At 45.4% G+C, this 21,602-nt stretch overlaps 2 protein-coding genes across 3 annotated transcripts in view; one reads left to right on the forward strand and one right to left on the reverse strand.

Annotated features, from left to right (window-relative positions):
- arap3 (ArfGAP with RhoGAP domain, ankyrin repeat and PH domain 3) overlaps positions 1 to 11,469 on the forward strand; it is a 29,139-nt gene extending 17,670 nt beyond the window's left edge. Inside the window, exons 13-35 of the mRNA XM_022761351.1 lie at positions 456 to 541; positions 1,098 to 1,280; positions 1,488 to 1,629; positions 1,826 to 1,930; positions 2,196 to 2,352; positions 2,439 to 2,541; positions 2,785 to 2,983; positions 3,071 to 3,134; positions 3,223 to 3,386; positions 3,535 to 3,747; positions 5,788 to 5,893; positions 5,972 to 6,119; positions 6,247 to 6,315; positions 6,502 to 6,576; positions 7,201 to 7,318; positions 7,584 to 7,712; positions 7,854 to 7,990; positions 8,100 to 8,182; positions 9,758 to 9,793; positions 10,232 to 10,295; positions 10,432 to 10,569; positions 10,802 to 10,840; positions 10,970 to 11,469. Coding sequence (XP_022617072.1) covers positions 456 to 541; positions 1,098 to 1,280; positions 1,488 to 1,629; positions 1,826 to 1,930; positions 2,196 to 2,352; positions 2,439 to 2,541; positions 2,785 to 2,983; positions 3,071 to 3,134; positions 3,223 to 3,386; positions 3,535 to 3,747; positions 5,788 to 5,893; positions 5,972 to 6,119; positions 6,247 to 6,315; positions 6,502 to 6,576; positions 7,201 to 7,318; positions 7,584 to 7,712; positions 7,854 to 7,990; positions 8,100 to 8,182; positions 9,758 to 9,793; positions 10,232 to 10,295; positions 10,432 to 10,569; positions 10,802 to 10,840; positions 10,970 to 11,452 — 3,041 coding nt within the window. The 3' untranslated portion in view covers positions 11,453 to 11,469. The remainder of the gene's footprint in view (positions 1 to 455; positions 542 to 1,097; positions 1,281 to 1,487; positions 1,630 to 1,825; positions 1,931 to 2,195; positions 2,353 to 2,438; positions 2,542 to 2,784; positions 2,984 to 3,070; positions 3,135 to 3,222; positions 3,387 to 3,534; positions 3,748 to 5,787; positions 5,894 to 5,971; positions 6,120 to 6,246; positions 6,316 to 6,501; positions 6,577 to 7,200; positions 7,319 to 7,583; positions 7,713 to 7,853; positions 7,991 to 8,099; positions 8,183 to 9,757; positions 9,794 to 10,231; positions 10,296 to 10,431; positions 10,570 to 10,801; positions 10,841 to 10,969) is intronic.
- Positions 11,470 to 15,217: 3,748 nt separating this feature from the next.
- On the reverse strand, positions 15,218 to 21,313 carry f2rl3 (F2R like thrombin or trypsin receptor 3). Of its 2 annotated transcripts, none has more exons than XM_022761341.1 (2): positions 21,194 to 21,313; positions 15,218 to 17,109 (listed from the first exon to the last, which is right to left on the reverse strand). In XM_022761341.1, exons 1-2 carry the CDS (start codon positions 21,297 to 21,299, stop codon positions 16,049 to 16,051), a joined length of 1,167 nt encoding a protein of 388 aa, XP_022617062.1. In that variant the 5' UTR covers positions 21,300 to 21,313; the 3' UTR covers positions 15,218 to 16,048. The 2 variants fall into 2 exon arrangements, with proteins under 2 accessions (XP_022617062.1, XP_022617063.1); XM_022761342.1 differs by having other exon boundaries at positions 21,202 to 21,230.
- Between the last annotated feature and the right edge of the window lie 289 nt (positions 21,314 to 21,602).

Consider the following 21,602-nt stretch of genomic DNA (forward strand, 5'->3'; position numbering starts at 1 on the left):
AGTCTGAGGGTATATACTGATCAGTTCTCTTTGTTCCTTTAAATCATCACAGAAACAATCCTGTACATCCTGTAACCTAGCAACCACCAACCAACATCTTTGTTTCCGCCAGGAGCACTTGATTATCACTATAGCAACTAAACCCCCACCATCCAAAACAGCTCACCTGGCAACCACCTAGTAACATGACAGTTACCCTCCAGATCTCAGCAACCACCTGTCAGCCTGTCTGGATCAGACCAGTATGGTCCAGACACAGTCAGCAGAACACCTGTGTTTTATACCTGAGAGACATAAAGGTCAAAATGAGACAGTTTCCATGGAGATGAGTTATATGACAGACTCAGACTCAGAACAGGACCAACTGACATTTAAGTAAAACTGCTGTTCATGAACAGACTGTGTGTGTGTGTGTGTGTGTGTGTGTGTGTGTGTGTGTGTGTGTGCGCGCGCAGGGCAGCACAGAGGTCTGGGGACAATGGTCTCTAAAGTTCAGAGTCTGAAGCTGGACACCAGCGTGTGGAGCAACGAGATCGTCCAGGTGAGACCAGAACCACCTTTCCACCTGTAGGAGTGGTCTCTGGACACCTGTGCAGGCTGTTGTTGACTTTAGGTTTATGTGAAGGTAAATGTGTGAAAAGATGTGACAGGAGTGTGACGAATCAGGGACAGATGTGTAACTGATTAGACCCAGACAGGAAGTGAACGTGGGTTCCTGCCGTCCAGACTGAAACATAGTTTCAAACTAAAACGTGTCAGAGCTACATAGTCATCACTCAGTACATGTGCAGTCACATTGTAAATGTGAAGTCACATGGTAAATGCAGTCACATGACTGCAGGTTCAGGTATCCAGGCTCCACTTGATGCAGTGTGGTCGTCCAGAATTCATAGAACTGTAGTTACATCAGGAACCCTCGTAGGACTTTTACTTTGAAACAAGGGTAAGACTGGCTCCATGTTTTAAACACGTGAAGGAGGCGTGTTCAATGTACATGTTAGTTCTGTCTGTTCTGTGATCACCAGCTCAAACCTGAGCCATGTTGTTGTTGTTGTTGTTGTTGACTTGTTTGTTTGTTTGTTTGTTTGTGTCGTCAGCTGTTCATCATGCTGGGGAACGACCGGGCCAACGAATTCTGGTCAGCCCGTCTGTCTGTGTCGGAGGAGCTGGATTGTGATGCCTCACCTGAGACGAGGAGAGACTTCATCACTCAGAAGTACAGAGAGGGACGGTACCGCCTCCCCCACCCCTCCCTCAGCAGCCAGGAGGAGCTGCTCAAGGTCTGAGTCCTGGTCTCTACCTGAAACCACAACAGGCTGCTTCACGTGTCAGAGGTCACATGTGACCAACATGGGTCAATATCATGTGGACAATCTAAGAATCACATCATGTCGATCACATGTTTATAATATGTGATATATATACAGTATATATATGTACATCTCTCTCTCTCTCTCTCTCTGTTGATGTCTCTCTCTCATTAACAGGTCTTGTGTTCAGCGGTCTCTGAACAGACTCTTCTGAAAACCGTCACTCAGATTTTCTCAGAGGCAGAGTCAGCTCGTCTTGCCAGTGACGCCAATGGCTGCCAACAACACCATCAGCTGCTGGATCACTGCCCCCCCTCAGGTCTGGACTCTGGTGTATTTCCAGATGGTCATGTTTCTGTTCACACAGCTGACTCCAGATCAGCTGATCAACTTATTCTGATCTAAAGATAAGAACAGCTGTACTGTACTGTTAGACAACAACAGTAACAATGACTGTGTGTGTGTGTGTGTGTGTGTGTGTGTGTGTGTGTGTGTGTGTGTGTGTTCTTCATCAGATCCCAGTGTGTACGATGAGATCATGCAGCCTGTTCTTCACTCTGGTTTCATCTACAAGTCCGGCTCCGTCAACAGAGGAACACTGTCCAGGAGAACTCGAGATGGTGAGGGGTGTGTGTGTGTGTGTGTGTCACAGTTCAACATATATGGAGAGTTTCCAATAATACAATGTTATTGATAATAATTAATAATGGATGGATCTTTCATTTAAACAGAGCTACTCTTTTCTGTTACATTTCTTATCTGTTATTTCATGTTTCCATGGAAACGAACATGAAGAAGTTCAGCCTGTTTATTGATGAGTACAGAAACTTGTTTCTGGGGACTGAGATCATTTAAAACCACGTCCCCCTTCTGATCCTGATCCAGACTTCCAGAAGTTCTGGTGTTCGGTGGATCAGTCTCTGCTGCTATACGAGTCGGACCGATCAGCTGATCCCTGTCTGCAGATCAGTGTTAGAGACATCATCTGTCTGGGAGTCAGCCGGCCCGACTCCTCCAACAACAACAATGGATTCATTGACAGGTACACTCACTCATCATTCATATGAATCCATGGAAACAGAAGCTTTCAGTTGTAAAGGTGTGCATCTCTCTGTCCCGCCCCCTCAGGTTCCGTTACACCTTCGAGTTGTATCTAACGTCCGAGAAACTCTTTCAGTTTGGTTTGGAGACGGCTGACGCTCTGCACAGCTGGACCAAGGCCATCGGGAAGGTGAGATACCCCCCCATCTGATTGATCAGAATCCAGACAAGAAGAAGCCAAGCTCTTTTTGGGGGGGTTGGTATTTTGTTGGAGCTCAGTATCTCTGTCTTTGCTGTGATAACTAAAACCTCAAGCTTAGTTCAGGGGTGTAGTCCAGTCCCTTGTAGTCATCATGATGATTGATTGATTGATCACCTGGTCTGTAGATAAAATAACAATAAATCTGATATTGATACTGTTGTTGACCATCAGGCTGCGACACCGCTCAGCTGTCACTGTCTGCTGACCAGGGAGTTTGAGCGGGTGGGGCTGCTGCGGTACCGTGCCATGTTGGACCCTCAGCAGTGGAAGGAGGCCTACTTCGTCCTACAGAAGTCCAACCTCTTCATTTGTCCCAGGAACGATGGAGCAGCAGAGGACATCATTAACCTGAACCGCCTGCAGGAGCTCAGTCAGTGTCCCATGCAGTCCTGCTCCTGGTCTACAAATAGTCTGTTTTAGAGCAGTTTAGATCAAAGTGTCTGTGTTTGTGTTGAAGGTCTCGCCTCCGAGAACGAGAACCACGAGAAGAAGGACATTCTGGTCTTAGTGGAGAAGGGAAGGTGAGAGGAAGATTCTGCTCATCCCAGTTTCTCTGCTGTTGGTTTCACTTCTGTCCCCCTTCATGTTCTGGTCTCCTGTCCTCGTCAGGACTCTGCACCTGCAGGGGGTCGGACGCACAGATTTCTCTCTGTGGTACTCAGACATCCAGCGAGCCGCCGGCGGGAAAGGAAACACTCTGAGGGAACAACAGCTGAGTAGGAACGACATCCCCATCATCGTGGACAGCTGCATCGCCTTCATCACTCAGTATGGTGAGGGGGGCAGAGACATGAGACATGAAACTACCTGTTACCTTAGAGATGACTGCTCTATGTGGCATTTACAGATCAGGATCTTTTCTCTCATCGTCCAGTGATTCTGTTTCTCAAAGCTAATAGTTCTGGTTCTGGTTCTCTGTAGGTCTGGGCCACGAGGGGATCTACAGGAAGAATGGGGCCAAGTCCAGGATCAAACTGCTGATGGAAGAGTTTCGCAAAGATGCTCGAAACGTCAAACTGCGGATCGGAGACCACTTCATCGAGGATGTGACGGACGTCCTGAAGAGGTTCTTCAGAGAGATCGACGACCCCATCTTCATGGCCGACCTCCACCCGCTGTGGCAGGAGGCCGCCAGTGAGTCCTGTTCAATCCAGACCATAGTCTGTGCTGCCAGGGTTCAGGTGTAGGTCTGATCTTGGACTTGTCTCGGTGTTAGATTTATTAGACATCTCGAGGTCTGAAGGGAAAACAAGGACTGAAAGTCAGGATGTGTCTGTCAGTGTGTAGCAGGTTGAATAATCAGATGTTATGGTTGTGTTTGTTGTGTTTGTTGTTGTTGTTGTTGTTGTTGTTGTTTTGTTGCTGTTGTTTGTTTATGATTGTTGTTGTAGTTATGGTTGTTGTGTTGTTGTTGTTGTTTTGTTGCTGTTGTTTGTTTATGATTGTTGTTCTGTTGTGTGGTTGTTGTTGTGTTGTTGTTGTTGTGATTGTGGTTGTTGGGGTGTTGTGGTTGTTGTGGTTGTTGTTATGGTGGTGGTTGTTGTTGTGATGTTGTTGTTGTTGTTGTTGTGGTGGTGGTTGTTATTGCTGTTGTGGTTGTTGTTGTTTTTGTTGTTGATGAGGTTGTTGTTGTTTTTGTTCTGTTGTTGTGGTTGTTGTGTTGTTGTTGTTGTTGTGGTTGTTGTGGTGTGGTTGTGGTTGTGGTTGTGGTTGTGGTTGTGGTTGTTGTTGTGGTTGTTGCAATTGTTGTGGTTGTTGTTGTTTTATTTATGGTTATGGTTATGGTGTTGTTGTGGTTCTTGTGGTGTTGTTGTGGTTATTGTTGTTTCGGTAGATGTTGTGGTTGTTGTGGTGTGGTTGTTGTTGTGGTTGTTGTTGTGGTTGTGGTGTTGTTGTTGTTGTGGTTGTTGTGGTTGTGGTGTTGTTGTTGTGGTGTGGTTGTTGTTGTGGTGTGGTGGTTGTTGTTGTGGTGGTGGTGTTATTGTTGTTGTGGTGTTGTTGTTGTGGTTGCTGTTGTTTGGGTGTTTGTTGTGGTTGTGGTGTTGTTGTTGTGGTGGTGGTGGTTGTGGTTGTGGTGTTGTTGTGGGTGTGGTGGTATTATTGTTGTTTTTTGTGGTTGTTGTTGTGGTGGTGGTATTATTGTTGTTGTGGTGTTGTTGTTGGGGTTGCTGTTGTTGCGGTGTTTGTTGTGGTTGTGGTGTTGTTGTTGTGGTGGTGGTGGTTGTGGTTGTGGTTGTTGTTGTTGTGGTTGTGGTGTTGTTGTTGTGGTGGTGGTGGTTGTGGTTGTTGTTGTGGTTGTGGTGTGGTTATTTTGGTTGTGGTGGTTGTGGTTGTTGTTGTTGTGGTGGTGGTTGTGGTTGTTGTTGTGGTTGTGGTGTGGTTATTTTGGTTGTGGTGGTTGTGGTTGTTGTTGTTGTGGTGGTGGTTGTGGTTGTTGTTGTGGTGGTGGTGGTTGTTGTTGTTGTTGTCGTAGTATTGTTGTTTTTGTGGTTGTTGTTTCGGTGTTGTGGTTGTGGTGTTGTTGTTGTGGTGTGGTTGTTGTGGTTGTGGTGGTTGTGGTTGTTGTTGTGGATGTGGTGTGGTTATTTTGGTTGTGGTGATTGTGGTTGTTGTTGTTGTGGTGGTGGGTGTGGTTGTTGTTGTTGTTGTCGTAGTATTATTGTTGTTTTTTGTGGTTGTTGTTTCGGTGTTGTGGTTGTGGTGTTGTTGTGGTGGTGGTTGTGGGTGTTGTTGTTGTTGTCGTAGTATTATTGTTGTTTTTTGTGGTTGTTGTTTCGGTGTTGTGGTTGTGGTGTTGTTGTGGTGGTGGTTGTGGGTGTTGTTGTTGTTGTGGTGGTGGTGGTGGTGGTTGTTGTTGTTGTGGTTGTGGTGGGGTTATTGTGGTTGTGGTGGTTGTGGTTGTTGTTGTTGTGTTGGTGGTTGTGGTTGTTGTTGTTGTTGTGGTGGTGGTGGTGGTGGTTGTTGTTGTTGTTGTCATAGTATTATTGTTGTTTTTTGTGGTTGTTGTTTCGGTGTTTGTTGTGGTTGTGGTGTTGTTGTTGTTGTGGTGTGGTTGTTGTGGTTGTGGTGTTGTTGTGGTGGTGGTTGTGGTTGTTGTTGTTGTGGTATTATTGTTGTTGTTGTTTTTTTGTGGTTGTTGTGGTGTTGTTGTGTAATGAAACGGAATTTCCTCAGAAATCCCTCAGAGGAGTCAGAGACTGGACCGGTACAAAGAAATCATCCGGAGTCTTCCTCGAGTCAACAGGATGACTCTGGCTGCTCTCATCAGTCACCTGTACAGGTGAGCTCACCTGACCTGAGACTAGTCCGACAGCAGCGTGAAGCAGGTGTTCTAACAGCAGCTGTTTGTCCCCCTCAGGGTCCAGAAGTGTGCTGGTCTGAACCAGATGTGCACAAAGAACCTGTCGCTGCTGTTCGCTCCCAGTCTGTTTCAGACCGACGGGAAAGGAGAGCACGAGGTGAAGATTGTTGAGGATCTGATCGACAACTACCTTCAAGTCTTTGAGGTGAGTGTGACGTCAGATGACATCAGGTGACGTCAGGTGACCTGATCAGGTGACGTCAGGTGACATCAGTTGACCTGATCAGGTGACATCAGATGACAGGTACTCACTCAGTGTGTTTGTGTTTCAGATTGATGAGGAGCATCAGACTCAGATCGAGCTGGAGATCAGCCTCATCACCACCTGGAAGGACACACAGGTGGTCTCACAGTGATGATGTCATATCATCGTTTAATGATAAATAATAAGACATTATCTCAGGTCATAATATGAATGAACTGATCAGTGTTTGGCAAGTTAATGAGTTGGTTAAACAGGTCAGTAATAGGTTGTTTATATCTGACATTTATTGATCACTTATTGATCAGTTATTGTGTGTTTGCAGCTGTCTCAGGCCGGTGATCTGATCATTGAGGTTTATCTGGAGATGAAGATTCCAGACTGCTGCATCACTCTAAAAGTAAGTGTAAATATTACCCATCAATAATCAATCAATCATTAATAATGATAACACTCATCTTCATCACTGATGAAGAGTCTGATACTGTTATTACTGCCTCACTCTCAAAGTAAGTCTGAATATTACTAATATTACTGTAATGATCACTCATCTTCATCACTGATCACTGTAATGAGTGATTAGCAATCAGTTATTAGTGATCAATAATCAGTGATTAGTAATCAGTTATTAGTAGTCAGTGATTAGTCATCAGTTATTAGTGATCAGTAATCAATGATTAGTAATCAGTAATCAGTGTGATTAGTAATCAGTTATTAGTGTACAGTGATTAGTGATTAGTAATCAGTGATTAGTGATCAGTAATCAGTGAGTAGTGATCAATTAGTAGTGATCAGTAATCACTTATTAGTAATCAGTAATCAATGATTATTAATTGGTAATTAATGAGTGGTAATCAGTGATGGTGACAGAGTGTCAAAGGTAAACTGTAAACAGCCAATCATGACACAGCAGGAATTTTTTTGTCACATGTGACCTCACAGCTTGTACCCCACCTCTGTCCCAGTGCATGCTGGGATATGGAAAAGTTGTGGTGTCACAGTGTGTGACCTCTGACCCCTGCAGGTGTCTCCCACCATGTGTGCTGAGGAGCTGACCAATCAGGTTCTGTACATGAGGAACGTCCCGGCCGGAGACAAAGACGTGTGGATGACGTTTGAGGCCATCGAGGATGGACAGCTGGGTGAGACAGCACCACAATACCTGTACACCTGTCTGTCTCTCTGTCCCCTGGACACCTGACTGTCTCTCTGACACACCTGGACACCTGTCTGTCTCTCTGTCAGGTGGAAACCTGTCTGTCTTTCTGTCCCCTGGACACCTGATTGTCCCTCTGACACCTGGACACTTGTCTGTCTCTCTGACACACCTGGACACCTGTCTTTCTCTCTGTCACGTGGACACCTGTCTGTCTCTCTGACACCTGGACACCTGTCTGTCTCTCTCAGAGCGCCCATTACACCCCAAAGAGAAAGTCCTGGAGCAGGCCCTGCAGTGGTGTAAGATGGCTGACCCAAGCTCAGCTTACCTGGTGGTGAAGAGAGTTCCTAAAGGAGAGGGCATCAACATCCTCACCTGTAGGTCCAACACACACACACACACACACACACACACACACACACACACACACACACACACACACTGATCAGTTGTTGGTTTGAATAAATGATGGAAAAGCCTCGGGTGATGTTTTGTCTCTCTCTTTCTTTCTATCTCAGCCTATAAGAGTGAGATCATGAAGGTCGGTCTGTTGAGGTGTCGTGAAGAACCTCCAAAGCTTCTTCAGGGGAACAAGTTCCAGGAAAGAACATTTCAGATCAAAGAGCACAAACTGCTGCTGCTTAAAGATAAGAAGGTAACCAGTCCACAAGAACTGGGTTTCTATCAGAACCTCAGACCACAGATCAGGGTTTCTGTCAGAACCATGTTCCATATCCTCCTGACTGGTCTGTGTTGTTGTTCAGAGCATCAAACCAGAGAAGGAGTGGTCTCTGGCGTCCATGAAGATCTACATCGGCATCCGCAGGAAACTGAAAGCTCCAACAAGGTAACAGGAAGCTGTCACTCAAATCCTACATGTCATCATGTGATCCTGTCAAAGTCAGACCTGGTTTTTATATTTTGTTGAGTTGACTTTGTTTCTTTGTGTCACTCTGAAAATAAAAATTTTACATCAGAACATGCAGATGGAGAAAATAAGAGCAGGAGAGGAATCTAATTATTATTATATTAGTATTATTGTGTAGCTGACTGCAACGAGAATCAACAACGCTGTTCTAACCCAGTGACCTCATGGCGCCTTCTGTGATCACAGCACCATTCAACCACTCACTGACGGACTCTGTATGAACACAGTGGGGATGTTCCAGAGCTGTATAGACAGAGAGTTGAGGCAGAGTGAAGTCACTCACTCTGATTTATTAATGATGTTTCATGTTTTTATACTAAAACTTAATATCAGGGCACTCACACATCCATTCATTCATTCATTCATTTTTTCATTCATCCCTTCATTCACCCATTAATTTATTCATTAATTCACTCATTCATTCACTCATCCATTCATTTTTTCATTCACTCATTCATTCATTTATTCACTCACTCAGTCATTCACTTATCCATAAATTTTTTCATTCATTCATTCACTCATTCATTCATCCATTCATCCATTCACTCATTCATTCACTCATTCATTCATCCATTCACTCATTCATTCACTTATTCATCCACTCTTTCATTCATTCATCCATTTTTTCACTTATTCATTCACTCATTCATTCATTCATCCACTCTTCGATTCATTCATTAATTCATCAGTAGGCCGCATTAAAGAGTAGTCAGTGTTTTTTTTTCTCAAAGAATTTTTTTTTTGGATTTTCAACACAGACAGAAAACAGATTCATATAAAGTACAACAGAGCATCAGTGTAGCATGACACTACCAAAATATACAATTTGTACAGTGAAACATATATATGTCAACTTTACATCACGCTTCAACTTTACAGCAACTTTACAGCTTTACAGCACGTTTCAACTTTACGGCAACTTTACAGCACATGCCAACTTTACAGCATCTTTACAGCAACTTTACAACAACTTTACAACATATGTCAACTTTACAGCAACTTTACAATTTTACAGCACATGTCAACTTTACAGCACATGTCAACATTACAGCAACTTTACAACTTTACAACATAGGCTACAGCCCAGAACTCCTCATATAAAAGGTTCTTCTCCCCTGGACTGTTTCAGAGAGGATCTTGAAGAAAAGAAAGAGAGGAAATAAATGAATAACAAAAGAGTTTAGAAATGGATAACTTTCTATAAACTGTATTACTGACAAAAATCAACTGACTGAAACAAAAGAAATCAAATAAAAGTGGAAATACATCCTTAACTTGATTGAAGATTTTGAACTTGTTGTAGGAAAGTTCCGAGACCTTCAGGAACTTTTAATAGAGGATATTTTCAAGACTGAGACAGGACATAATGTCACCAGTTATAACTGAGTTCACAGAGGTCAGAGGTCAGCAGTGTTAGTACATGATAAGTCAGCTGATGAACTCTGAAACATACCTGTGATCAGCTGATTATTAACAACCTGTTCCCACCTGCAGGTGGGGGTTCACAGTGATGTCGGACAAACACCAGCTGTAAGTATCCAGCTGTCAACATCAGCTGATCGTCATCGACATTTTTATCGATCTCACCTGGAGCCAGGGAGAACAGAGAACAACTGATCACTTGTATAACATCAAGTCATTCTGCTGTAATTAGGATATTGATGATGATTTAATCAATAAATAATCTGCAGCTCAAAGCTCTTCACACGAAAAAGACCAAAGGTAAAAACATGAATAAATTAAAAGTGATGATAATAATAAGTTCATGTAAAGCTCTGATGAAGACTCACCTGTCCTGACTCACCTGTCCAGACTTACCTGTCCTGACTCACCTGTCAGAGCACGAAACAGCAGGATCTGGATCTAAAGTGAACTGTAGTTCTCTGTGAGGATGAGGTCTCAGGTGTTCCTCATGTTGTAAAGACCAGGCTGAAGTCTCAGTTCAGTTCACCTGTGTCTCTGTCTCAGGTACCTGTCCTGCAGCTGTGAGGCCGACCTGTGGGACTGGATCACCAGCTTCCTCAAAGCTCAGGTCAGTTTAACTCTGCTCTGACCGAGTTCACCTGCAGACTGAAGACCTGATCCAGGATCACATTCAGACAGACTCTCTGGATCTGTGTGGTCTTGATTCCTCGCTGACTCTCGTCTTCTTCTTTAATTCTTTCCAGAACGATGACCCCGGTCCTCCGGTGTTGAGGCGTCACTCCTCGTCAGATATCTCCAAACAGAAGTTCGGCACGATGCCACTCGTCCCCATCAGAGGAGACGAGAGCAACAGCAGCATGCTGTCAGCCAATCAGACGCTGGTGAGACTCTTAGTCCAAAACTGATGAAAATGTTCAGTAAATAAGTAAATATTCATCACTGTGTTCAACTTCTATTATTTCATCAGTTTAAAACAACAGTTCCATGACTATACAGGTTATAAACACAGTCCGACACGTTTTAATGGAGTCAGTTTATGCCGTCCACACTGAACTCTTATGTTGTCATCTTTACAATAACTCATCAGACTTTTGTATTTTCTTGTCTCTGAAGAGGAAGTTACATGACAGACGAACTCTCTCCATGTACTTTGTGAGTATTTTGTTCTTGTTTTATTTGCTTGTTTGACTAGTTAGAACTTTGTGCTTTTATTTTGTAGAAGTTGAGATGAGGTGGTTTTGTGTAGGTCTAATGTGGTCTTCATTGTCTCTGTGTCTGCAGCCCATGAAGGTGCAGCCGGACTCCTTCGAGGAGCGTTCAGAGTCTCCAGACCTCCCTGAGCCGCTCTATGAGGAGGTCGGAGACTTCGGCCTGCAGGTCCTGAAATCTCTGGAGACCAGCTTCCTGTCCAGCAGTGCTGCAGAGACCCAGGAGGTCCCAGACCACCCGCGGCTCAGACTAGTTTCCATGGAAACCGAACATCTGGATCCCACAATTGTCCCCGACCGGGTTCGGACCGTGGGAGGCTCTCTGGAGACTCTGGAGCACAGCAGCAGCAGTGGAGGTGGAGGAGGTGACGGAGAAACAGACTGGGGCTCTCCGGACTTGAACGCCCCCCATCAGCCAGCAGTGAGGAGGCAGCAGCTGCAGGGAGTCTGTACACTGTCACAGGAACTCCTGCTGCAGGAGCTGTCGTCTGCTTTCACCAAGAACACTGAGGAAGAGGAGGACGAGGAGGAGGAGGAGAGGCCGTATGATGTCTGAGAACTTACAAAGTCTGGGTCCAGGGGGGTGGGGGGGTGGGGGGGTCTGGACCACAGCTAGACTCCAGTTTGTTTTAAGTCCTGCTCTTATTGTCACTGTCTGCAGTTCCTGCTGTCTGACTCAATGGGGCAGGTCTCAAGGCAGAGGACACTGTGATTGGCTGAGAGGTCACCTGACTCACAGTTGTTGGTTCTGTTGGTGAGGGAGTGAGCTGGATTAGACTGGACTCAGGTGGACTGATCTCTGCCGGTCTCCTTAAGTGAACTGTTGTTGCTTTGTTTCATCATCGGTTCTGATCCTGATCCTGACCCTGACCCTGACCCTGATCCTGATTCTGATCATATTTTTAAACTTTATATAAAGATACCAGTTAAAGTCATATCAGTCATAACATACATATCTGTATAAACTCTGTAGCTGTTGATGACATAAGCTCAATGTTCCTGTGCAGAGAAACCAGTTCCTTTGGTTTTAATGGGAGGAGTTTGAATGAAAACATGAATGTGTTTGATGGTAACTGGACGGACACTGTCTCTGTGTTTAACACTGCAGCAGTTTAACTGTTGATTCACTGGATTTATTCATGTTTAATTTATTTTAAAACCATTAATGTTTTAAACTGTGACGTGTCCTCACCAAAACCACTGAGACAGGACCAGTCCTCCCATAATACAGTCTGACTGGTCCCAGTCTTCCTCTAACACTGGATCAGACATCTGTTGTACATTATCCTACAAGCTGTTTGTCTCCTGATTGTTCTGGAAGGTTTCATGAAGGATGAAATTAAAATTTATTTTGGTTCAGATCATCTGTTTATTGGTTTATTGATTTATATTTCTTTGTGAGGACATGTCTCCACCTTCTCTCGGTGCTGGTTCAGACTTTAGTCCTGGTTCTAGGTTGAAGATTCTTCAATATATCTGAAAAAGGCAAAACCACATCACAACTGTTAATGAGTGAACCATTTACTACATTAGAGTTAGCATTAGCATCAGCTACCAACAGTACTTTACTAAAGAAGTTGAAAATTCTGGTCTGCCACTGTGCAGCTATAAACAAACTGTTGAATTAGGATGTTTTGTAGATGGTGGTGGTGGTGGTGGTGGGTCGTCGTCCCCCCCCCCCCGTTTATGGTTTCTTTCCAAAAGCAGATTTTACATGTTTTTTTTCTAATCACATACAAGTTATTTAGTTCTCTGTCTAACACCAGAGAAGTTGAATGAATCACAGTGAAAAGTGCTTTATGTAAAGTACGTATGACTTTTTCTGTCTGGGTTCAATAAAAAAAATCACTTTTCAGTTCAGTTTATTCAGTGCTGAGTAACTCCTCTCACCAAACAAACAATAACAATCTCTGCTAATGTTCTGTTCAGTTCTTTTGCCATGCAATTGAGTCTTCTCCCCAATAAAATAGGATCTCTGACAAGAAAGTAAACCTAAGACCTGCGTCACTGTCAGACTCACCTTTGGTACCAGTCTGTGTAAACAGGATATAAAAGCCTGGGTGGAGTTTCCTGCTGTACTGAGGTCTGGGTTTGATTGATCTGGATTAGGAGATGTTACTGACTGACCTTGGACTGTACACAGAGCCCGGAATCGGTTCACTGCAGCCATCATGTTTTCTTTCATCCATATCAAAAGTAATTGCATTTGTTTATTTTTCTTATGTTGTTATTCATATGACTCTGACAAAGTCTGGGTCGAGAGATCTGGCTAAAGTGTGGTCTGACTAGTAGCCTGAGTCCAACAACCCACAACTAAGCCTGAAACTAAATCCACAAACTAGAAGTAAAGGAATGTTAAAGGTAAAAGGTTCATCCACCCATCCATCCATCCATCCATCCATCTTCCTCTTATCCGAAGTCAGGTCTCAGTGGCAGCAGGCTAAGCAGGGTATTCCAGACCTCCCTCTCCCCAGCAACATTTTCCAGCTCCTACTGGATCCTGTGGCATCCCCAGACCAGATGGGATATATGATCCCTCTTGTGAGTTCTGGGCCTTCTCTCAATTGGACATGCTCAGATAACCTGTAAAGGAAGGCGCCCAGGAGGATCCTAACCAGAACCATCTCAACTGGCTCCTTTAGACATGAAGGAGCAGTGACTCTACAGCTGAGTCAAGACCCCCTGCGGAGGAAACCCATTACAGACTAGAGCTCCTGTAGGGTTATTATACTGCCCTCGTTAGTCCTGCAGGAGTCACACCTCCAGTACCTACCACATCTACGGTTCCTTCAGTACTCATGGTTCTGTAGAAAAACAACTACCGTCACATTTTCAGAATTCAATTTGGTCCTGAAGAACCAGTTCTGGTGACAGACCCACATGTACAGCGGGGAAAATAAGTATTGAATGTGTCAACATTTTTCTCAGTAAATATACAGTATTTCTAATGGGTCTATTGACATGAAATTGTCACCAGATGTCGGTAACAACCTGAGTCATCCACACATACAAAGAAATCAAAACATATATGTCCATAAATTAAGTTATGTGTAATAAAGTGAAATGACACAGGGACTAAGTATTGAACACATGAAGAAAAGGAGGTGCAAAAAGGCATGGAAAGCCAAGAAATCAGCTGAAATCTGTCAGTATTTAGAAAGCTATCCTGCCCCCTATCAGTGCAAATTAATATCAGCTGGTTGAGTCCTAATTGATGGCCTATAAAAAGATTTCTCATTACCAAGGTGTCACACAATGGGCATCTCATGATGGGTAAAAGCAAAGAGCTCTCGCAAGACCTTTGCAACCTTATTGTTGCAAAACATACTGATGGCATTATAGCGAACATGCAGATTGAAACAGATGAGTTTTGAGTCTTGATTTGAACTGGGGTAAAGAAACAATGTTATGGGTGTCTGGTGGGAGAGAGTTCCAGAGTTGGGGAGCAGAGCGGCTGAAAGCTTCAATGTGCTTTTTCTTCAACAATGGAGTCTTGCGCGGTGAGTGTGTATAGAGGCCATGGTGGTTGAGTGCATTACTTATTGTTTTCTTTGAAACAACTGTACCTGCTAATTCCAGGTCTTTCTGAAGCTCTCTGCGAGTGGTCCTTGGCTCTTGGAAACTCTTCTGGTTATTCTTTTGTCTCCTCTGTCAGAAACCTTGCGAAGAGCACCTGGTTGTGGCCGGTTTATGGTGAAATGATGTTCTTTCCACTTCCAGATAATGGCCCCAACGGTGCTCACTGGAACATTCAGAAGTTTAGAAATATGTCTGTAACCAATGCCATCAGTATGTTTTGCAACAATAAGGTTGCAAAGGTCTTGCGAGAGCTCTTTGCTTTTACCCATCATGAGATGCCCATTGTGTGACACCTTGGTAATGAGAAATCTTTTTATAGGCCATCAATTAGGACTAAACCAGCTGATATTAATTTGCACTGATAGGGGGCAGGATAGCTTTCTAAATACTGACAGATTTCAGCTGATTTCTTGGCTTTCCATGCCTTTTTGCACCTCCTTTTCTTCATGTGTTCAATACTTATTCCCTGTGTCATTTCACTTTATTACACATAACTTAATTTATGGACATATATGTTTTGATTTCTTTGTATGTGTGGATGACTCAGGTTGTTACCGACATCTGGTGACAATTTCGTGTCAATAGCCCCATCAGAAATAAATTTACTGAGAAAAATGTTGACGCGTTCAATATTTCTTTTCCCCGCTGTATGTGTTCTAGGATTATTGGACTTAATGAATATGAGCAAAGCAGGAGAAGCAGTCAGCAGGTTCCATTTGGAAGTATTTAATCTTTGCTGCAGTCAGTCAGGTGTGAGTGGTTACAGATGAGAGCATTAGGAAGCAGAAAGTCAAATTCATCATATTATGAAATATATAATCATGTGAGAACAAACAAAGAGATCAGATGTTCTACTGAACAACAACATAAACAAACAATGAAATTAACGACTCACTGAAACACTCAGGAACAAAGGTATCAAGGACATAGAACAAAGAACACTCAAGGCACCTGTTTCACCTGTCCAGTTAATGCACCTGTGGTCCTGCTGCTCTTCAGCTCAGCAGTTGTGACCTCACTTCCCACAGTGTGTGTTATTTAAGTAAAAATGAAAAAGAAAATACAGAAATGTGAGTGGGCATACTGTGACCAGATGAGCTGTTTGACATTTCATGTTTCTTGACTATGTTTTAATGTATGTGTAACCGTGGAAACAAGAGGTTTGTCTTTTGCTCCTTCATGTTGATCCTTGATCTGATTCATTCATGAGATCTGCCTGTTAGAGTTACTTTGTGAAATGCTAATCAAGGTCCATCAGGAACGTAACACAAACATCTTTGATGCCGTTGTTCTCTACAGGAAGATGACCATGGACTCTGACTGAAAGTTCATCTCAGGAGAAAAACATCACAGTGAATTTATTGTAATGAACTGATGATGTGAGAAATGAAAACAATTGAGTGTGACTCAACATCACCGCTGGTTGGTGTGAAATGCATGCTGGGATACTCGTCTAAAGGGTCCTGATAAAAATAAATGGTGTGAGACATCTTCAGGTCTCCTGAATGTGGACAGGACTGATGATGATTCAGATGGACTCAGAGTGAGAAACACCTGCAGGTCTGATGCCTCCTCACACTGTCTCTGACGTCCTCTGACTGGAGTGAGACAGCAGGGTGACCTTTGACCTCAGGCCTGATGATGAGCAGGAGTAGGACACATTGTTCCCCAGAGAGGACGATCTGTCTCCAGAGATGCTGTGACAGCACAGAGCGCTCCTGGCCTTCTCTCTGAACTCCACCGACACGTAATAGAAGATGAAGGGGTCAATGCAGCTGTTGAAGGTGCTAACCGCTAAGCTAACCATGTAGGGGACATAAAAGTCCTCGCCATCTCCGTCCACCAAGTTGTCGGCGTAGGTGAGTAGGAGGAGGACGTTGCTGGGCAGCAGACATCCGATGAAGACCAGCAGGACCAGCACCGTGACCCAGATGGCGTGACTGTAGCGTTTCCCCTCGGCCAGTAGGGTGTGCAGCACAGCGCAATGGCAGAACAGGACAACCGCGAAAGGCAGCAGGAAGCAGACGGAGAACAAGGTGGCGAAATACGGTAGGAAGTAGTTCTCCTGCTCCTCCTCAGGCAGCGCGTCATGGCAGGTGGTGATCTGCAGCTCGTCCAGCACGTAGGTCTGCTGCGACACCAGCAGTGGCAGCATGGCGGCCAGCACCACCGTCCACACCACCGCTGTCATGTACAGGGACATCCGCTGGCTGCGCAGTGTCTTGGCGCCAAATGGGTGAACCAAAGCGATGTATCGGTCCAGAGCCACAAGTGCCAGACACAACACAGACCCGTACATGTTGCCATAAAACACGGCCATGACAACGCGGCAGAAAGCTTCTCCCAGCTCCCAGTGGTTCCCCCTGAAGTGGTACACGATACGGAACGGCAGCACCAGCAGCAGCAGGCAGTCGGCAGCCGTCAGGTTGATGAGCAGCGTGGTGGACGGCAGCGGTTTGGTCCTGAACACCAAAATCCACAGAGCCAGCAGGTTGGAGGGCAGACCTACGATGAAGGCTAGCAGGTACAGGACCGGCAGGTACAGATTTGTGGTCGGAGCCTGGATCTCCTTCAGCTGCTTCTCCTTCAGAGTGGTGAAGTTGCAGGTGGTCATCAGCTTGAAGGCCCGCAGACCTGCAGAGACCAGAACACATGTCAGACTGTCTTTAGACCTGCAGAGACCAGAACACATGTCAGACTGTCTTTAGACCTGCAGAGACCACAACACGTCAGTCTGTCCTTAGACCTGCAGAGACCAGAACACACAGACTGTCTTTAGCCCTGCAGAGACCAGAACACATGTCAGACTGTCTTTAGACCTGCGGAGACCAGAACACACAGACTGTCTTTAGCCCTGCAGAGACCAGAACACATGTCAGACTGTCTTTAGACCTGCGGAGACCAGAACACACAGACTGTCTTTAGCCCTGCAGAGACCAGAACACATGTCAGACTGTCTTTAGACCTGCGGAGACCAGAACACACAGACTGTCTTTAGCCCTGCAGAGACCAGAACACATGTCAGACTGTCTTTAGACCTGCGGAGACCAGAACACACAGACTGTCTTTAGCCCTGCAGAGACCAGAACACATGTCAGACTGTCTTTAGACCTGCGGAGACCAGAACACACAGACTGTCTTTAGCCCTGCAGAGACCAGAACACATGTCAGACTGTCTTTAGACCTGCGGAGACCAGAACACACAGACTGTCTTTAGCCCTGCAGAGACCAGAACACATGTCAGACTGTCTTTAGACCTGCGGAGACCAGAACACACAGACTGTCTTTAGCCCTGCAGAGACCAGAACACATGTCAGACTGTCTTTAGACCTGCGGAGACCAGAACACACAGACTGTCTTTAGCCCTGCAGAGACCAGAACACATGTCAGACTGTCTTTAGACCTGCGGAGACCAGAACACACAGACTGTCTTTAGCCCTGCAGAGACCAGAACACATGTCAGACTGTCTTTAGACCTGCGGAGACCAGAACACACAGACTGTCTTTAGCCCTGCAGAGACCAGAACACATGTCAGACTGTCTTTAGACCTGCGGAGACCAGAACACACAGACTGTCTTTAGCCCTGCAGAGACCAGAACACATGTCAGACTGTCTTTAGACCTGCGGAGACCAGAACACACAGACTGTCTTTAGCCCTGCAGAGACCAGAACACATGTCAGACTGTCTTTAGACCTGCGGAGACCAGAACACACAGACTGTCTTTAGCCCTGCAGAGACCAGAACACATGTCAGACTGTCTTTAGACCTGCGGAGACCAGAACACACAGACTGTCTTTAGCCCTGCAGAGACCAGAACACATGTCAGACTGTCTTTAGACCTGCGGAGACCAGAACACACAGACTGTCTTTAGCCCTGCAGAGACCAGAACACATGTCAGACTGTCTTTAGACCTGCGGAGACCAGAACACACAGACTGTCTTTAGCCCTGCAGAGACCAGAACACATGTCAGACTGTCTTTAGACCTGCGGAGACCAGAACACACAGACTGTCTTTAGCCCTGCAGAGACCAGAACACATGTCAGACTGTCTTTAGACCTGCGGAGACCAGAACACACAGACTGTCTTTAGCCCTGCAGAGACCAGAACACATGTCAGACTGTCTTTAGACCTGCGGAGACCAGAACACACAGACTGTCTTTAGCCCTGCAGAGACCAGAACACATGTCAGACTGTCTTTAGACCTGCGGAGACCAGAACACACAGACTGTCTTTAGCCCTGCAGAGACCAGAACACATGTCAGACTGTCTTTAGACCTGCGGAGACCAGAACACACAGACTGTCTTTAGCCCTGCAGAGACCAGAACACATGTCAGACTGTCTTTAGACCTGCGGAGACCAGAACACACAGACTGTCTTTAGCCCTGCAGAGACCAGAACACATGTCAGACTGTCTTTAGACCTGCGGAGACCAGAACACACAGACTGTCTTTAGCCCTGCAGAGACCAGAACACATGTCAGACTGTCTTTAGACCTGCGGAGACCAGAACACACAGACTGTCTTTAGACCTGCAGAGACCAGAACAAATGTCAGTCTGTCCTTAGACCTGCAGAGACCAGAACACACAGACTGTCCTTAGACCTGCAGAGACCAGAACACATGTCAGACTCTCTTTAGACCTGCAGAGACCAGAACCCATGTCAGACTGTCCTTAGACCTGCAGAGACCAGAACACATGTCAGACTCTCTTTAGACCTGCAGAGACCAGAACCCATGTCAGACTGTCCTTAGACCTGCAGAGACCAGAACACATGTCAGACTCTCTTTAGACCTGCAGAGACCAGAACCCATGTCAGACTGTCCTTAGACCTGCAGAGACCAGAACACATGTCAGACTCTCTTTAGACCTGCAGAGACCAGAACCCATGTCAGACTGTCCTTAGACCTGCAGAGACCAGAACACATGTCAGACTCTCTTTAGACCTGCAGAGACCAGAACCCATGTCAGACTGTCCTTAGACCTGCAGAGACCAGAACACATGTCAGACTCTCTTTAGACCTGCAGAGACCAGAACCCATGTCAGACTGTCCTTAGACCTGCAGAGACCAGAACACATGTCAGACTCTCTTTAGACCTGCAGAGACCAGAACCCATGTCAGACTGTCCTTAGACCTGCAGAGACCAGAACACATGTCAGACTCTCTTTAGACCTGCAGAGACCAGAACCCATGTCAGACTGTCCTTAGACCTGCAGAGACCAGAACACATGTCAGACTCTCTTTAGACCTGCAGAGACCAGAACCCATGTCAGACTGTCCTTAGACCTGCAGAGACCAGAACACATGTCAGACTCTCTTTAGACCTGCAGAGACCAGAACCCATGTCAGACTGTCCTTAGACCTGCAGAGACCAGAACACATGTCAGACTCTCTTTAGACCTGCAGAGACCAGAACCCATGTCAGACTGTCCTTAGACCTGCAGAGACCAGAACACATGTCAGACTCTCTTTAGACCTGCAGAGACCAGAACCCATGTCAGACTGTCCTTAGACCTGCAGAGACCAGAACACATGTCAGACTCTCTTTAGACCTGCAGAGACCAGAACCCATGTCAGACTGTCCTTAGACCTGCAGAGACCAGAACACATGTCAGACTCTCTTTAGACCTGCAGAGACCAGAACCCATGTCAGACTGTCCTTAGACCTGCAGAGACCAGAACACATGTCAGACTCTCTTTAGACCTGCAGAGACCAGAACCCATGTCAGACTGTCCTTAGACCTGCAGAGACCAGAACACATGTCAGACTCTCTTTAGACCTGCAGAGACCAGAACCCATGTCAGACTGTCCTTAGACCTGCAGAGACCAGAACACATGTCAGACTCTCTTTAGACCTGCAGAGACCAGAACCCATGTCAGACTGTCCTTAGACCTGCAGAGACCAGAACACATGTCAGACTCTCTTTAGACCTGCAGAGACCAGAACCCATGTCAGACTGTCCTTAGACCTGCAGAGACCAGAACACATGTCAGACTCTCTTTAGACCTGCAGAGACCAGAACCCATGTCAGACTGTCCTTAGACCTGCAGAGACCAGAACACATGTCAGACTCTCTTTAGACCTGCAGAGACCAGAACCCATGTCAGACTGTCCTTAGACCTGCAGAGACCAGAACACATGTCAGACTCTCTTTAGACCTGCAGAGACCAGAACCCATGTCAGACTGTCCTTAGACCTGCAGAGACCAGAACACATGTCAGACTCTCTTTAGACCTGCAGAGACCAGAACCCATGTCAGACTGTCCTTAGACCTGCAGAGACCAGAACACACAGACTGTCTTTAGACCTGCAGAGACCGGAACACACTAAAGTGGTCCATTCAATAAAATTTAATAAAAAGTTCTCAATTCAATAAAACATTTTCTCTTCAATAGAACGTTCTGTGTTTAATAGAACATTCTCTCTTTAGTAAAATGTTCTGTCTTTAATAAAATGTTCCATCTTTAAAGGAACGTTCTCTCTTTAATAAAAACGTTCTCTCTTTGATAGAACGTCTCTTGTTTCAGGGACTAAAAGTTACCAGGGTCCTCACAAAGACAGAGAAATGGGAACATACACACCTGAATCTGACTGTTGAAATCTGTCTCAGACAACGACTAATAAAAACACCTGATCCTGATGTGACCCCGCTGGGCGTCGGACCTGTCTCTACCTGTCCATGTGTTCACTTGAGGAAGAGAAGAAAACTTACGGACGGACATGCCGGAGCATTCCTCTGCAGGTCGAGAAGAGGGAGAGACGCTGCAGACTGACCACAGCAGAGAGACGAAGACCAGAGTCCCAAAAAACACCCTCATCTTCCTCTGTCTCCTTTTCTTCTTCTGGTCCGAGTCTATCTGATGCAGCGGTGGTGGCAGTCCTCTTCTTCCTCCTCTGTCAGTCCTGTGGTTTTACAGCAGAAGTGCTGGCTGTGAGTGTATGAGCCTAGTGTGTCTATCTTTGTGAGGACCAGAACATTAGCCCTCAGCAGAGTCTGTGCCTGGTTTTTACTTCCTTAAATGTCAGTTTTAGGATCAGGTCAGGGTCAGGTCAGAGCTAGATATTTAATGTGATGGTTTTAAAGGTTAGAAACAGGTGTTCAGGAATGCAGTGTGTCCTCA

This window comes from Seriola dumerili, unplaced genomic scaffold (assembly GCF_002260705.1).
Source record: "Seriola dumerili isolate Sdu_G_001 unplaced genomic scaffold, Sdu_1.0 BDQW01000398.1, whole genome shotgun sequence".
In the NCBI taxonomy this organism is placed as follows: domain Eukaryota; kingdom Metazoa; phylum Chordata; class Actinopteri; order Carangiformes; family Carangidae; genus Seriola; species Seriola dumerili.